General features: G+C 29.2%; 6 protein-coding genes across 6 annotated transcripts; 3 read left to right on the plus strand and 3 right to left on the minus strand.

Moving 5' to 3' along the window:
* Nucleotides 1-83: 83 nt before the first annotated feature.
* PPL_00600 (uncharacterized protein) lies at nucleotides 84-7624 on the minus strand (the record flags this gene model as incomplete). The annotated part of the gene is made up of 16 exons (XM_020571625.1): nucleotides 84-428; nucleotides 523-686; nucleotides 751-921; nucleotides 1128-1647; nucleotides 1744-2354; nucleotides 2427-2717; nucleotides 2806-2954; nucleotides 3029-4673; nucleotides 4742-5044; nucleotides 5103-5297; nucleotides 5360-5410; nucleotides 5480-5537; nucleotides 5607-5877; nucleotides 5997-6332; nucleotides 7077-7140; nucleotides 7528-7624. 16 exons carry the CDS (start codon nucleotides 7622-7624, stop codon nucleotides 84-86), a joined length of 5271 nt encoding a protein of 1756 aa, XP_020438899.1.
* Nucleotides 7625-7870: 246 nt separating this feature from the next.
* On the plus strand, nucleotides 7871-7945 carry PPL_00601 (uncharacterized protein; the record flags this gene model as incomplete). The annotated part of the gene is made up of 1 exon (XM_077398144.1): nucleotides 7871-7945. One exon carries the CDS (start codon nucleotides 7871-7873, stop codon nucleotides 7943-7945), a length of 75 nt encoding a protein of 24 aa, XP_077254288.1.
* Nucleotides 7946-8253: 308 nt separating this feature from the next.
* On the plus strand, nucleotides 8254-9706 carry PPL_00602 (uncharacterized protein; the record flags this gene model as incomplete). Its single annotated transcript, XM_020571626.1, has 4 exons — nucleotides 8254-8521; nucleotides 8641-9069; nucleotides 9528-9604; nucleotides 9638-9706. The coding sequence occupies 4 exons, from the start codon at nucleotides 8254-8256 to the stop codon at nucleotides 9704-9706; spliced, it is 843 nt and encodes a 280-aa protein (XP_020438900.1).
* Nucleotides 9707-10076: 370 nt separating this feature from the next.
* On the minus strand, nucleotides 10077-10845 carry PPL_00603 (uncharacterized protein; the record flags this gene model as incomplete). Its single annotated transcript, XM_020571627.1, has 2 exons — nucleotides 10077-10152; nucleotides 10574-10845. The coding sequence occupies 2 exons, from the start codon at nucleotides 10843-10845 to the stop codon at nucleotides 10077-10079; spliced, it is 348 nt and encodes a 115-aa protein (XP_020438901.1).
* A 621-nt stretch (nucleotides 10846-11466) lies between these two features.
* PPL_00604 (ubiquitin carboxyl-terminal hydrolase) lies at nucleotides 11467-15239 on the plus strand (the record flags this gene model as incomplete). The annotated part of the gene is made up of 9 exons (XM_020571628.1): nucleotides 11467-11641; nucleotides 11851-11929; nucleotides 12035-12595; nucleotides 12688-13252; nucleotides 13788-14099; nucleotides 14197-14376; nucleotides 14815-14864; nucleotides 15026-15068; nucleotides 15216-15239. 9 exons carry the CDS (start codon nucleotides 11467-11469, stop codon nucleotides 15237-15239), a joined length of 1989 nt encoding a protein of 662 aa, XP_020438902.1.
* A 109-nt stretch (nucleotides 15240-15348) lies between these two features.
* Nucleotides 15349-17841, minus strand: PPL_00605 (BTB/POZ domain-containing protein; the record flags this gene model as incomplete). Its single annotated transcript, XM_020571629.1, has 5 exons — nucleotides 15349-15509; nucleotides 16092-16743; nucleotides 16811-17009; nucleotides 17099-17529; nucleotides 17836-17841. 5 exons carry the CDS (start codon nucleotides 17839-17841, stop codon nucleotides 15349-15351), a joined length of 1449 nt encoding a protein of 482 aa, XP_020438903.1.
* Nucleotides 17842-18079: the final 238 nt, after the last annotated feature.

The following is an 18079-nucleotide window of genomic DNA, read 5'->3' on the forward strand; positions in this document are numbered from 1 at the left end:
AAAATAAATAATAAATAAATAAATTAGTAACTACGATTTTTTTTTGATTTTTCGTCACACAAACTTACCTGATAAAATAATGATTATTTATCAGCGAACAAATAATTATCGACGGATTCCTTACCCGTAGTTGATTCACTTTTTTTTTTCATCAGCAGTGTGAACCTTGATTCATTGTTTGAATCTTGAATTTGACGCATACCCACTAATAAGATATTACCAGCACCATTTACGTCACGATTGATATAGACTGCTTCACCATCCTCCAAGATGTACATCAGTCGAGTGTATCTCAGCTTTGACTCTGTTTGTTGACTATTGGGTGACCAAGATGTATGTTTAATATAGTTTTGCACCTTTGACTTTTCATAGTGTGATTTGTTCATCAAATAGATCTGCTCATTTTCAATGAGCTTTGGAGCAAACATCTAAAATACAATTATAAAAAAAAAAAAAAAAAGTAATACATATTAGTTAAATTTAAAAAAAGGTAAATATATATTTTAATAAATAATTACAAACCTTGGATGTATTATATTCATCTACGATGAGTAGGTCAACCTTAACACCAGCAACTGAGAAAATATACTTTTGAAGAGACTCTGTTTCCTTGGAAATGTATGGTGCACTGGTTACTCCTTTCATACCTTTGACATACCCAAGGTGTCCAGGACCATTACCATAGACTAAATAAAAAAAAAAGTATTAGTTTGTTAGTGAAATAAAAAACAATTTAAAATTGATATTTACTAAATATTTGTCTCAAAGCATATCGTTCAGCCACTTCTTTGTCGTAAAAGACAGACTTGATTTCATTACAATTGTTGCAATGTGCCAACCATACACGATCTCGATCTTGGAATGCCTCATCTACATAATAGTTGTTGTATATTCCACAGTTCTTGCATTTCCACTTACGTCCTATTAAAAATAAAAGAAAATAATTAGTTTTAATGTATGATTAAATTATTTATCATTTTACTTACTTTTTCATTTTCCTCTTTTATCTTTATCTTTGTCTTTGTCTTTATCTTTGTCTTTATCTTTATCCTCTTTCTTCTTTCTTCTTCTTCTTTTCCTTCTTCTTTCATCCTCCACCTTCTTCTTTCCTCTACTTCTTTTTCTACCTTTTTTTCTATCTTTCTGTTTCTCTTCTTCCTCCTCCTCTTCCTCTTCATCTTCATCTATCTTTCTTCTCTCTTCCTCTTCTTCTTTCTTCTTCTTTTCTTTTCTTTCTTTATCTATGAAATCGAGGCATAGCTTGCATGTCTTGGTTACTTTACCACTTTTGAAAAATACAGGAACTGTTCCCAATGGTTGATCCTTATAAACTGAATCGTGTCTACGGTTTGCACATTTGGACTTATCTGTAGGAGTTGTTGGTGTAGTTGTTGAAGATGTTGTAGTTGGAGGTGTGATTGTAGTTGGTATAGTAGTTGCCGATGATGTTGTTGTCGTAGAAGTTGTTGTAGTTGATGGTGTGCTAAATAATTTAGATGATTTTGTTGTTAGGAATGGTCCTAATATCTTTTCCCAACCATTAGCTTTCTGAAACTTGTCTCGGAACCATTCCTCGATATCCACCAGGAGCTCATGAATATCTGTATTTCCACTGGACCTTCCGTACTCGACAATCGGAAACAGTTGCTTAATGAATTTCGTCATTCTTTTCAGCCAATATGGGATGTTGAATTCGATATTCTTTAGCATTTCTACATATATACTTATTATTATTATATGTACATCATTGATTTTGTTGGTATGAGTACGCTTTCTATTAGGAAGTGATTGTGGGGGTGGATATGGTAGAAATTCATTGGGATATAGTTTATATAATTTATAAAGTGCGAGTTGGAAGTTGTAGTAGTTGATTTCTTGTTGCTTATATTTATAATATGATTTTCCTCTTAATTTCATTTTCTTTTTATCATCGTTGTCATCGTCGTCATCATCATCATCATTATTATTATTATCTTCATATTCTAATATACTGAATCTATTATTACTATTAATACTACTACTACCAATGCTACTACTACTACCTTTACTTGTACTAATGTTATTATTCTTGTTGTTGTTGATATTTATTATATCGTTGATATCTCCTGTCTTCTTTGCTTTTTCTTCTCCAATTTTTCTATCCACGGCCATGATTGCGTGATTAAAAATTCTTCTATTCCTCCAATTCATTGCTATTTTTCTCCTCTGTAGAGATCTTAGGTGTTGTTCTGTGAATTCTGGTCCACCTCTGACAAGTTTATATTCTGCGAAAGTGCTATAGTTCTCGTGACTATATCTAAAGTCTATATATATCTCGTAGGTCTGAATTGAAAGAATATCGTTCTCTTTGGAAGCTATTGTTTGACAAATGTATAAGTAAAAGTTTTTTTATATTTTAAAAAAAAAATTTTTGAGTCAATACATACATTTCAGAGAAGGAACATTATTTTCAAACTCTAATAGCTTTGGACCCAAGTTCCTTTTTCTTTTGTAATTGGTGAAGCTAGATCCGGTGTGATATCTGTGACTTTTACTTTTGAGAACCATTACAGAATCCTTGAGGTCTTTGCAATGTTTCTCACCATCAAAATTATACTCTAACTGCTTGTTTAGATATAGATTTTTGAATGGAGATGGATCTACTGCCACTGGACACTTTAATTTGACAGGACAATTTACAGTTAGCTTACTGCTGCTTTTGGTATTATCTGTTGACTCTGAAATATATATATTTAGATTTAAAAAAACAATTAGTAAACCATTGAGTCATTGATTGAAAATATTGTATTATTAATTTGTGCTTACCGCTTTTAAAAGAATAATTGAATGTTACAGCATCGGTCATGTAGTGATTCACCTCTGATAGTTTCTTTCCACACAACTTATTCAACTTTTGGAGATTTAACCATTGATCCACATCCTTTGGTTTATACAATAATAACTTTAGTTCATATCTATAGTATTTTAAACAAAATAAATTAATATTAAAAAAAAAAAAAAAAAAAAAGAAATTAATTTGTATTCTTACCCTTTGAAAATTGGCAGCAAAGAATAGTGGTAGGAGGCGCTATAGTCTAGGAGTTTCTTTTCAAATGATTTCCAGTAATGCCTTGGTATCTTTGGTACATTAGGCGATCTCGGCTTCCTAGGAATCCAAGGCTTTTCTTTTTGAAGGAAAAGGTTTCGCTTTCTACCTAAAAACTCTTTCTCTGTCTCTGGTTTGTCTACAGTAGGCGCTTGATCGTTTGCTACTTGGTCAGGTACTCGTACTCGATACACCGGATACTCTCGGTATTGGACTGGTACAAGGTCGGAATCAGATGAATCATCGGACGATTCAAGATCTGAATAGCTTAATAAAGTATCGTCAGATTCATTATCAGAGACCACTGATAGTTGATCAGGGATTATCATACTATCAGAGACTGACAATTGATTGGATAATTCTGATAGTTGATTGGAGCCTGATATTTGGTCTGAGACTGAGGCTATCAATTGACCTGACACTGGCAATTGATCTGAGACTGCTACTATATCAGAGACTTTATCCGAGATTACTACTTGATATGGCACTATCTCTAGATCCGAGTCTGATAAATACATAGAGTCAGGATAAAGACCGTCTACTGCCTCATGGAAGAACTTGGTCAAGGAAGGACTTAGAGATGAGGCATGATTGGTAGCAAATATTCTCTTTACCTTTCCACCGATTGAAACCAAGAGTTTAAAATTCCAAAGTTGTTGCTCGACTACATGTACCGGTAACTTGTGGTTTTTGATAAGATTTGACAAAATGATTAGGTCTCTTTTACCAGATAAAATAATGGTCGGTGGACTTTGATATTGCAGTAACCATAATAAGTGTCTTTCCAACAGTGGGTCAAATACATAGCCAATATCATAAATGGACTTTACCATCATAGGCCAGAGCTCGGTCCATGAAAATGAACAATGACCATTCATGTAGCGGGCAAGAGCTGACAAGTTCAAAGCAGTTTCAGATTTCAATCTCTCTTCAGCTGGACAGTTTGGTTCAATTAATGGTGATAACATTGGGAGAAGATTCACACAATACGCTTCACCACCATGACAAAGATAATCTTCTGACGGTTGAATTGGAGGGATAATGGAAGGACCTAATACTCCTCTAGCCAAAAGTTGATCGATATCAAGGTTTCCACGTTCTAGCTCTTCCTTTAAGAATGAAATGAAATCCTGTTTCATTAGCTGTTCTTTGGATAGGAACACAGTGGCAGAACCTTTGCTGGCACGAGGTTTTGTGGTTTGCGGTTCATGGTCTACTTCGTAGGGAGAGAGTGTAACTATAAGTACATCTGGAGTTGTATTAGAATTGATTGGTTGTCCATCGATTGGGTTGATAAATAAATGTTTAAGGACCGGTAGATTGATTAATTGATTTAATTGTTGTATAAATAATTCTGTTCTTTCCATATATTGATTCCTTGTAGTGGATCTATCATAAAAGTTGTCGAGATGTTTGATAAACTCTTCTATTGCTTCTTCAATGAATTGTGTCTTGTATTGATTTTCTGGCATATCCAATTTTTCTAATTGTTGATAGAGTATACTAAAATCTGTTTCCGCTTTGCTTGACTTGAAAAATTGGTGTCTCTTTTCAAAACCTTGTTTCAATTGTGTGATCAATGGAGTATCTAAATGAAAAGTAAAAAAAAATTATTAGCAAAAATTAAATAAAAAAAGATGTGTGTGATTGATTTACCATTATCAAAGATAGACTGAGCTGGAGCATCAAGCATGATCTCATCGGTTGGTTGATGAGAATTGCAATTCTCGGAAGCACGAATATTCCAATAGGAATATTCCTCAAGCTGTGGATCCATAGCCAGAAAGTACCCGAATGGTCTATCTACTTCGTGTAGAAATTTACTGATCTTGGTAAAGTAGTCCGAACCATAGAACCCATGACTCGTAGTTGGGAAATCCTTGTAAATATCAAACCGTTGGAGTCGCTCTAAAATCCTAGAACAATCGTTTAAAATATCATTTGAAATATTTTTAAAATCTAAAAAAAAAAATTGTTAAAAACAATTAAAAAATTGGAATTTAATTTAAATATTTACCTTTATCTATCTCCAATAGAAATTTGTATAGATAAAAAGATTTGGTAAGATCACAATCCAATATATCTTTATTCTTCATTACAACTTTTAAGCATCTGTTAAAAAGATGATCGAGTCCCAACTCTCTATGCTTTGATGTGGTTTGAAATTTAGATACTTGTTGGAAATCGTATTCCCTAAAATACTGAATAGATTCTTTATGGTAATAAAAAATTAATAAATAAATAATTTAAATAAATATATCTATTTTTTCATACCAAAAGTCCAATCAAGTTGATTGATTTTATGTTGAAAAGCTGGATCGGTTTCTAGATATAATATCATTCTCAAAATAGAATTGTGATCAATCCAGTGGTGAGCTTTTAGTTGATTCTCACTACATCTGTTGTAGGTTTTAACCAACTCTTCATATTGTTTCTTTGACAAAAATCCAATCTGAAATTAAAGAAAATGAATGTTAACCACTATCAAAGTTTGTTATTTTTAATTTTTTTTATATCTTACCAAATGATATTCAGAAAGAAATCTTAGAATATCTGAATTATTATGGTTGTTGTTTTTTATATTGAAGATTTCTTTTAGAAATATATTTAGTTGTTTCATGATATGATTCAACATTAACATAATATGAGAGTTGAAGTGATTCATTATTGCAGTGGTGAATTGACTTGTCATATGATCTGTTGTTGATTTGAATAGATTATTATTATTATTGAGTTCATTATTGATGTTGTTTCTTTTCATGAACTCTTCTATATCTTTTTTAATAAGTTGTCTATAGGTAGTAAAAAAAAATAATTAAAATTAGGATGTGCAATTATATGTTTTAACTTTTAAACTTTAAAAAAAAGCATTGAACATTGTTGTTAAATTTTTTTCAAAAAAGTTACATACTTTGATTTTTTTAAATTAAAATCCCTTTGAATATTGAAATAATCGGACCTGTTCTTTTCTCTGTATAATTTATCTTGAATTATTTTTTCTGTTACATATTCTTTTCTTTGCAATAATCTATATATACAATATACAACTATATTATGATTTAATACTAAAAATTTTGTTGGAGAATATTCATTAAAAATAACTTTTATATCTTTTCTATCTCGTAAGGAGCCATCTATAAATGATTTAAATTTATCTATTGGCTCCCTACCAATCAAGTGATGATTTTTGAGTAAAAAGATATTTAAAAATAATGCAAATATTGATTCTACATCACGAATAAAAATACTATTTTCAAAAAATATACTTTTTAGAGTTGAATCTGAAATTATATTATTGAAATGAGTAAACTGTGTGGTAAATGACATTTTGATAATTATATAAAGATATCTATTGTGAGAATAAAAATTAAAAAATATTATAATTGAAAGAATGAAATATATATAATAAATAAATAAAAAAAAAACAAAATAAAATAAATAAATAAATAAAATAAAATAAAATAAAAACTATAAAACTACATGTTGTGCTATTAGATAATTAAAAAAACTAAAAAAATAAAAACTTAAATGAGAAAGAAAAGAGATAATAGTACAAGTTTAAAACTAGAATAACATTGTTTGATGTTTATTCGAACAATAACTAGAAAGAAAATTGGAAAAGAATATTCCAAAATAAGTAAAATATTTAAGATAAATATATCTATAAACTATATACAATAAATATTATCTGTCGAATTTGCAACACACACACAAGGATATCAAACAACCATCGTAAACAAAAAAATATTATTTGTAGAATTTGCAACACACACAATCCCGATGTCAAACGACCATAGTAAAAATTAAATTTGCAACACACACACAACCCTGATATCAAACAACCATAGTAAAAAATATTTGATTTTATTTGCAACTCCCCTTCCTTTTTTTCTAAAAGTTAAATATACTATATTTTTAATCTTACCTCTCAATTGTGATGATTCATTGGATAACAACAAAAATCGTGATTTGCAGACCACTATGTTTTTACTTGTTTTGTTTAAACTTTTTAGGACGTCCTAAAAAGGAGCCAAACCTGTTAACACATTGAATAACTAAAGTCATAAAAAAAAAAATACAAATGTGCTATGGTTTTGTCCAAAAACTAAAAAATGGAAAAAAAAAATTTTAAATCATAGAGAAGTTCACATTTAAAAAACAAAGATTTTTTTTCGATCTAATTTTCACAACTATTTTCTGGGATTTATTTTTTGAGTTGAAAAAATCGGTTTTTTTGTGTTTTATTATGACTTAAGTTAGGCTCTTCGGACTTTTTTTTTTTTTTTATAACTAAAGTTCGTGGTTTTCGAACATAAGTCACAATTCAAATTTTTTTACGTTCTCAAATTTCAATGATTTGTTCAAAAAAAAAAAAAAAATTAAACAAAGGTACAAAAAAAAAAATTAAACAAAGGTACCTCTTCATTTAAATAAATTGTTACAATCAAACAGGATACCTTTTAATTGAGACACATGATGAGTCTGGCATTCAATGTACTTCAACCATTGATTAAAGTGATTTTGTAAAGAAATTCCCATTTTTATCTATGTAGGATTATTTAATAAATATATATATAACAATTTTCAATCATAAAATTCACAAATAAAATAAAAATAATAGTCAGGCCATATTGGAGCTACACAATGATATGAGAACCAAAGAAATGTACTTCAATCTCAACAATCAATCGATCTACTAACTATATCATTTAGAACTCGTCAAATGGCCAAGTGTTAATTACACTATGGAATGAATCAAAAAAAACAGCAATTTTCGAATGATAAATGACTGCATCGAAATGTAGGATCTACATTACAGCTATGTTATATGCTATCGGTAATGATCATTTCGAACAATAAAGTGGTTGCAAGAGACAGAACTGAGCAATCAAGTTTGAAGCCCCTTAACTTGAAAGTATAAATCTAACTATCATCATCTATTACCTTATATGTATTTAAAAACAGTGTAAAAGCATAGTTGTAACAAACAACCACAGGCGAATTCATTCAACAGCTCACCCAACCATGGTTCTCATTCATGTACTGTATAAAGTAAATTTATTTACATTACTATCTGTTTATAACTTTTTTATGATAAACTATTGTTTATTTTTTTTTTTCAATGTTAACATATAAAATAATTGAAAAAGATAAAAATATAAATCAATATGACAGATACAAACTCTATCGATTCTTGTGATAGTTGGGAGTCACAACTTACTCAGTTATCACCTCGTGCGCTAGAGAGACAGAATACCTTAAAGCAAAACAATAATCAAGATAAAAGATTAGAAATATTCGATCAATCAGAACAATTGAATAATATTATTAACGAAAACAATAGCAATAATAATGATAGTGGTAGTAATAGTAATAGTGGTAGTAATAGTGGTAGTAATAGTAATAGTAATAGTAATAGTGGTAGTAATAGTAATAGTAATAGTAATAGTAATAGTAATAGTAATAGTAATAGTAATAACATACACTAGTACCTCAGAAATCGTGAATAACTTTTAAATATGATTTGATCTTTTTCAAGAATACAACATCTGAAGTGGGTGAGTCTCATGAACAATTTGAGAGAGACAATTCATTACATGAGCAACAACAAACGCAATTGGAGAAAGATATAGAAGAAACAAATGAAAAAAGATTTGCTTTGAAATTACAAGAGCAATATATAGTGCAACGAGAATTACAACAACAACAACAACAATTACAACAACAACAATTACAACAATTACAACAATTACAACAATTACAACAACAAAGTAATAGTATTAATAATAGTGATATCAATAATAATAATCCAAAACTAGTCGAAGTAATTAAGTCTATCAATGATACATTTTATAGAGTATGTTCAGCTACGAAAGAAGAGTATGACAAAGGTTTCAAAGAGTTAGAGGATAGGTACTATATAAAAATTGGACGTGCATCTGTTACCAGAGAGAATGAGATTCAAAGAGTGAAAGAATTATACAGTTACTCGACCAACAAGCACCCATAATAGTAATATCAATAATAATATTTTTGATATGATTGTTGTTCATTTACTGTAAATAAATAAAATGTTAATAATTTGATCGTACTCTCTAAGTAATCTCTTCATTTCTGTAAATAACCTCATTAAAATGTAACTTTAAATCATGATGGTTTTGGTGATCATGAGTTGGGTGATTTTGATAAAGGAGATTCTGATGTGTTGTTGTTTCTTTTGTGTAGTCTTTTTTTTGTTTTTGTTTTTGAAATTGTTCTTGCTCTTGCTTGTAACCATAAATCGAATAAAATAAAAAAAAACCACTCAGATCACATTAACCCCACTAATTTTTAATTTTTACTTTTTTTTTAAAATTAATGCCCAGGCGAAAGTTGTTGGGAGCAGGTTTTGTTTTGTGATTGCGTACTGAAGCTGTAGAAACAACAATATTGTGGTGTAAAGGTAGGAAATGGTATCTTGAAAGAGCACATGTTCATAAATTACAGGCACTGGATGGTATTCTAGAAGATAGAGATGTTGTATATTATTGCTGTTGATTAAAAGTAAAATAGTATGTTGGTGTCGATTCCATTGCCATTTGTGGTTTCTCTTACGATTTCATCGGTCTCTTCCACAACTAATTCCTCTTCTTGTCGGGTTCTACTATAGTGGTATACTACTTGCTGTTTGACTTCTTCCTATACTTGACCAACTACTGTTTCGCGCATTGATCATCCCATACATAACTGTTGGTCGCTGCTGCTATGGGTAGTTTATGCTATCATTGTTGTTGTTTTGTAGTTGTAGAAGTAGAGGCTGGTACTTGAAACCACTAGATGATCCTGTCCTTGTTAATGGACTACTTGGTTTGACATTGCCTTTAGATTCAATTTTCTGGAAATTATTATAGATAATCAAATTATTAATAGGATAAAATATAATCTAGATTAATTTATAAAAATTGTCAATTATATTAGATCATAGATACATTTATACTATAATCTACTTACTTTAATCAGATGTAGAATCAAATACTCTACTGCTTTGTAAAATATAACTATTCGTAATGTTACAATCATACTGAGAACTGTATTTATAATTTGTCGATTATTTATCATCAGTTCACATTGAATAATATACTTTGATATAAAAGATATATATTATAAACAATAAAACTTGCTGATCATATTTGTATTTTTGACAAAAATAAAAAAGAATTTTCTTTGATAGCAATGGTTTAACAAAACAAAACTGGCTGTAAACCCCGGGGTTTAAAATTATGTTATCTTACAATGTTAAACTAGAATTAAATGAGATCGAGCCCATCATTGAGTTCAAAGATTATAGATTTAAAACTTAATATACCGATTAAGTTTTCTAATAAATATGAATAGAGACATTTAAAAAAAAACCTTTTTTTTATTAAAACAAATATTGATTTATTTTATTTATTTAATGGAATTTCTTCAATATATAGAAAATTGATACCTTCTTTTATTTTATTATACAATTCAGGATAAAGGATAGGATACAGGTTATAACTACGTTCCTTAAAGTATACATCAAGAAGTAAAGTTGGAAACATTTTTTTGATTTCGCCTAATAAAGACCAACTTTCAGTTGAAATAACTAATTTTTTAAGGGCTGTGAATTTGCTAACATATTCAAAGAGATTGTTTAATTGAATGTGATTTTCTGATTTGATATCCATATATAAAACTTGAATGTTGTTGAATCTGTAGATTGAGGTCGTTTTTGCCAGGTCTAGTATATAAACCATTGTTTCTAAAAACATTAAAACTATTTAATAAATCTATTATATTTTAGTAAAACTAATAAAAAATAATTTTTAAAAATAAAAGATTATAGTTCTTGATAAAAGAATAGAACAAGTATAAGAAAATGAAAAGGTGTTCATTCTTATTAAAGTCCAAAAATTTAGTAATCTATTTATTCTAAAAAAAACATTATTATCTGTCGAATTTGTAACACACACAATCTTGATATCAAACAACCATAGTAAACAAAATAAATATTATTTGTCGAATTTGCAACACACAATCCCGATATCAAACAACCATAGAAAAAATTAAATATGATGTTTTTAATTTGTAACACACATTTTGATGAAAACTTTTTTATCTAAAAAAGGTTAATTATATTTTTTTAAAATCATTTTATTCTTGATTATTTGTGGTATCAATTTAAAATTGTTTTATCGTTGGTAATGATGTTTGTTTCAATGAATTGTTTTGGATTTTGCAAATACTTTGTTTTGAAACTGTATATCATGTTGGTTTAGTTTTAATTATTAAGATCCAAAATTCTTTTTTTAAACTATATTAATATCTTTTGTTTTGTTGATCTAGATTCTTCAAAAAATTAAAGTTTGAATAACAGAATGAATAATAATAAAATATCTAGATATCATCAATCAAGGAATCCTATATACTCCTCTTTAAGTAGTTTAACAAAGACAATTAGTACAAATTATAATATTAATCAATTCCAACAAGACAATCAGACAATAGATAGAAATAATAATCATGTTTCAAAAATAAAAGAAAAATATAGTAGTACAATACAACACTACAATGTTGGATCAATACAAACTAATTTTACTAAATCCATTCCCCGACCTATTGAAAAGACTTGTGTAAATACATTGGACAATTTAATACTTGTAGAAAGAGGGTGACTTTGAATATTATTAATATAACAATTCTTTATTTTTAAACTAATATTTTTTTGTTTTTATTTAAAAAAACTAGTTTTAAAAATATAGGAAATACTTGTTACATGAATGCAGCTTTACAATCTCTATTTGGAGTTCCACATTTTGTAAAAGATTTAAAAGGAAATTCGTAAATATAAAGCTTTTTTTTTTTTTTTTTTAAATTTTAAAGTATTTTTTTTATTTACTTTTACTTCAATCTATAGAAATAATGAATACCTTAAAAAGACAATAGAGAAAAAAGTATTTATTCCAAACTTTTAAATTTAATAGAGATGAAAGAAATCTATTTGGTAAGAGGTTCAACTGGAATTGATACCAAACCTTTCAAATATCTTTTGGATCAAAAAACTAGAGCTTTTAAAGGTAGTGAGCAACAAGATTCTCATGAATTCTTATTAATATTGACGGATATCCTGGAAGAGGAGTTAAAGGAGACTCTGAAGAAAGAGAATGAAATTTTGGAAGCAAAGCGAAAAGAAAAACAGTTAGAGAATAAGATACCCGTGAACATTAAAGACAACAACAATGACAAAAACAATGACAACAACAATGACAACAACAATGACAACAACAATGACAACAACAACAACAATAACGATGAAACAATTAATAACCAACTTATTAAATCACCACAACCTTTGGACATTCCAAAGTTACTCTTATCAATCTGTCCAATCACAAAGAATTTCAGATCGACAATTCACAACATTTTCACTTGTATAAATTGTAAAGTTATATCAGAAAACAATGAAATGTTGACAATTATTTCATTGGAAATTCCTACACATTCACCGTATGTTTATATTTTTCTAAATATATATTTTAAAATATTTATAAAATTTTGTTATTTCTTATTTAATATCTTACTTTTTTTTTGAATGTTAGATCGGAAACCTATAATATAGAGAAACTTTTGGAAAATTATTTAAAGGAGGAAACCATTTATAGAAATTGTAATAAGTGTTCTCACGATAAATCATCAGTTACCAAATACTTTTCAGAGACACCGAATGTCTTGGTTTTGCATTTGAAACGATTCAAACAAAACGATGACCAGACATTTAGAAAAGACTCTTTGTCTATTCCTCCAATGGAAACTATCAAAGTTACCACGATTTTACAAATTGATGATAATTTTCAACAACCAAAGGTTAATGTTACAACAACAACAACTACTACTACTACAACAACAACAAATATTACTACCAAAATCAACAATATCAGCTCAACTAAATCGAAAGAATTACCAAACAACACTATTAAAAAGAAAACTACCGAACAGAAATTCAATTTACAGAGTGCAATTCAACATATAGGTAGTATGGATTTTGGACATTATGTTTCATTCGTTAAAGGAAATAATGAGTATTGGAAACTCTATGACGATGAAAAAGTTGTTACTGATATTCGATTCATTGATGTATATGATAGATTATTAAAAGATGGATATGTATATTTCTATACAAAAGAACAGCAACAATGATTTGAATATAGCCATTTAATTTGATTTTAAATAAACTAAAAAAGTTGTAGTAATAATATTATCATTAATTTTATTTTTGTTTGACTAGAATACATCTCAATAGAAATTCTAAAATCCTTCTCCTCAAGTTCTTCATATTCTAGTGGATATGAGTATTAGAAATGTTATTTATTATTTGAACTTTTTTTTGGGTTGAAACTTATGAAGACTAATTAATACCAACTGAGCTGTTCAGCCAAACATCTTATTTTTTTAAAGGTTAAATAAAAATAAGTTGTTTTGTATTCAAATAACTATCAATTTATATCTTAATATATCTCAGTAGTAACTACTTTCTATTCTAAATTTAACAAGTTTCAGAAATTAAATGGATTTTCTGACTTGCAAAAAACAATTCAAATTTAATTCAAAAAAAAAAATAAATCTTTAATCATTGTTAATCAATTAATTTAAATAATATTTGTGAATTTTAAATGATTATTAGTAATTATAGATATAAAAGTATAATATTTATATCAACATTGTTGTTGTCGATGCTGCCTCCTCATCGATTCCTCGATGTATTCTAGATCAAAGAATCACCAATGATAAATACTCGATGGATTGTACAACACACAACCAATACAATGTTATGATATGTCCATCGATCACAGCATGTTTATCAGGTCAAGCTCAACAATTCGGAACTTACAATATCTTGGTTAAAGATGGTGTCTATGATTGGGTTCAACCCACCTCAATCTCTTTGAGTAACGATCTATTCATCAACATCAAACCATTCAATGTATCTTCAGGTGTTTCATTCAAATGTTATGTAAGTAAAGAAGATTCTGTTCAAAATTAAAATAATTTAATTAAAATGATTATTTTTAAAATAACTACCAACTAATAACTATTTATATTGTTAATAGGATAATTATTTCTTAAATATAGTAACAGATTCCCAAATTAGAGTCAATATTTCAAGTATTGAACTTGATTGTGCAAGATATGAAGAGTACATTCTTAGAAGAAGTTCTATCTATATGAATGGTGATATTAACAGAATTTCCCAACTCAATCTCCGGTTGCAAATTGAGTTTGGAAATTCTGTTATTCTCTCAAATAAAATAAAATGGTTTATTCACTTTAAAAACAGAAAAATATTAGATAAAAATTAAGCACATCAATAATAATAAATAGTATTTTGGTATTACTTACAATGATACTTTGATCCATATCTATCACCTCGAAACTGATTAAAGGGAATGAATAGATGACACTTTTATAATTTTTTTTTATTTTACTCACTATCAGAATAGATGTTTATCAAATTAATACTATTTTTATCACATTTTACTACTTTTAGTATTGGGTGAGGGTTGTAGAGTATTTATTTGAATAAAAATTTTGTATTGTAATAATTTTTTTTATTTATATACTTTTTTTATTTAGCTACCAGAAAGAAATGGTAATGAAAGAGGCCTTGAAGTCTAAAGGAGGAGATAAGAACACAGTCAGTGAGATCAATGTCAAGTTTGTTTAAATAGTCCTCAATTTTGAATAGAGCCAATCAAAGTTGCTTCAACAGATTTCAATTGTAAATCAAAGAGTATCTTTGATATTGGTAGTACATATTATTGTTAATAAGTTCAAATTCTAGAATTCTTGCATTCAATTGCTAGCAGCCTACCTCTGTGGAAAGCAACCTCCCACAACTTTTAGCTCCATTCACCAGTCAACCTATTATTAATACCACAGGCAAGGAATGTCTTCGACAGAATTTGGTTTATGCGTTCACGCAGTAAGTATTAAATTGTTTTTTTTTTTTTTGAAACAAAGCATGGTTTATTAATTTTCTGTTTTCAAGAGAATAAATCATTAGTATTGACTTTAATATATCTAGAATTTGAACTTATAAATAATAATATGTAAATAATTAATCAAATAGAGTTGTATTCAAAAAAGTATTTAAATATATACAAACAAATAATAAACGTTCTCTTTATTCAAATAAACAAATTTAACTTTTAATATATAACTTGTTATACATAATGATGTTTTCGTATAGAAAACAATTAGTGTTAGTTGTTATTCTTTTTCTTTTTCTCTGGTTTAATTTGTGGACCGAACAAGTTATCGATTGGTCTTAACTCCCAGCAGTAAATCATGTTGTTTTCATGTATGGTGATTAGCATATAGGATAGATCGTTCATGTTCGGTTCGACACCACCGTATGTATTGACTATCACTTTGACGATCGGTGATGTGTCAGTCATTGGAATGGTTGCCAGCGGTTGGGCGAGATGGTCGGCCAGCTCCTCCTTGGTGGGGAACAAATCACCGGTGCATCGGTGTGACATTGCATAGACTTGCAGCTCTCGATTGCCACCTTCACAATCGTTGGTCACATAGATTTGGTTGTACGTGGAAACAGAGTATTTCAAGTTGGTAGGATCGACCGGTGTAAAGTGAACGTTGCCTGTGTAGTTGGTCGGTCGTTTAGGTGGTTCTGGTGGGTTGGCATTGTTTACGATCTGATCGAGAGTGTTGGAGTTGAAAAGATGATGATTACCTCCATTGATTAGTTGACCGTTGTTGCTATTGTTGCTTTCAAGTTGCGGTGTTTTCAGCGAGTGGAAATGGAGATATTGGAATGTTTTGAATTTGAGTATGTCGTAGTAGGGACTGGTGCGGAACTGGCTGTTTGCTGTGATCGGATGGTGTACTGAGATGCATCGGGTTGCATGCGGGTTCGTTGTGTTTGTGTATTTATACTGCCAGGTCTTTGTTAGGTTGGATTTGGTGATTGCCGTGATGAACAGACCTTCGTTGCCACCGGTAATCAGTATCTTTTCGATGGGATCTGCGCGGGATGTCACCTGTTGTGAAGCGCCAAACACATAGGGATCGGTTCTTCTTGTGTTTCGGAATGCCAGATAGACGGTCCCGTCGAGCATTCCCATGGCCATTGCCATTCTGTGGTTGTTCATCTGCTGAATGTGAATCAATGAGATTGCAGTGATGACACTGGCATGCTCGCTTTGTGGCACGTTCCTCTGGAGGTTACCGACCGATACCATCTCTGGATCGTCTTCAATTGGCGATGGATCGGAAAGACGTTTCTTCTCCTTCTGAACGATCGCTTCGGAGACATAGTTTGTAACGTTGAATACCACTTTACTGATTCTATAGACTTCATCTAGACTCCAATCCCAGTTGTCTCTTAGATTCTGTTTCAACTCCATTATAACACCGTCTTCACATCCGATATATAGAAAGTTATCGATATCTGCAACTACATAGATGAGACGATTTACATTGAACATCTTCATTGGTATACTCGTACCGACATTGTCTTGTCCAACTTCCATGATTGTCATTTTTCCAACTTTTGATAGCAATGCTAAATAATGTCCATTCACCAGAAAATGTGAGAAATGTATAAAATGATCGATAACAATCATATGACAAAGAGTCTTAAAGAGTATAAAAAAAAATTAGTATTTATCTACTTTAAATAATTTAGGTAAATATAATACTAACAATTGTAGATTTATATAATAAATGGTCGACTTTTAATTTCCAAATTTGTAATTCTTTTGAGTTTGAAAAAGCACATATAATGATATTATTTACTTCATTATAGCTATTCTTTGAGATTGACATTCCCATTCCATTTAATTGTTCAAAAGGTAATTCAAGTTGATTCATTAATATCCAATGATATGTTAATCCTTTATATCTGATGTTTTAGGAATTGTTGTTGTTGAAAAACAAAAGTAAGTAACATGTTATTCCTAGCTTGGTATTTAAAGAAATAAACAAACTTACACCCAAACTTGAACATTTCGATTTTCATATGCAATCACCAAGATGTTTGCTTTTGAAACGGTCCAAGTTATATTTGAATCCAATGTTTCGATATTGGTTATAAAATATTCACCACCACCATGATTGACTGGATCGAGTAGCTCTGCAAGTGGCCGAATACCATAAAAGTCAGCTTCAACTAGGAAACGACCAAGCTGACCACGAGTGTATTGATTGATATTGAAATGTCCAGTTCTCAGATAACTGAGAATATCTCCAAACAAATCGCCATCTCTATCGATAAAATAGTGTCCATCACTATCTGTTGCGTTTCCACAGTCTCCATTGAGCAACGCCCTGAAAAATGTCGACTGAGAATTCAGTGAATCTTTAGTCGTAGTATATTTTGAACCTCCAACATTTAGTTTTACAATATTATTTGTCATAATCTTCTTGAAAAAAATAAATAAAATAAAATAAAAAATAGATATATAAAATGATTTGAAATATTATGAACTGTTGTTGATTATAATCTGATGATCAATTAATTAATTAACATAACATACTACACACAATAAAATTATTTTTTATTTATTTTAATCTTGATTTTTCAGAGGTGTTGGGAGGTAAGGTGGGTGATTGCTTTAAGTGATTTAATTTTAAGTGAAAAAATAGATAATAAATACGAGATTTATAATGTGAAGTATGAAAGAATTATTCGAGATATGAGATGAATGATGAAATGAATAAGGTCTTACTTCCATATTTATATAAAAAGTGTAAAATAAAGTCAATTTCTTTTTATTTAAATATTTTTATCCCATTCTCTTAATTTTTCTTTAATTGGAAGTGTCATAATAACAAAAACTGTTTAATTTATTTGTTTAGTCGTTTTGTCAAAATTTTTATTACTAAAAAATGAATTTTTTTTTTTTTTTGATTAATTAAAAAAGTTTTCTTATGAATGGTGGTTTTCACACTTTCATTTGAGTGTTCAGGCGT

The sequence above is a fragment of the Heterostelium album genome (genome assembly GCF_000004825.1).
Source record: "Heterostelium album PN500 unplaced genomic scaffold PPL_scaffold1, whole genome shotgun sequence".
Taxonomy (NCBI): domain Eukaryota; phylum Evosea; class Eumycetozoa; order Acytosteliales; family Acytosteliaceae; genus Heterostelium; species Heterostelium album.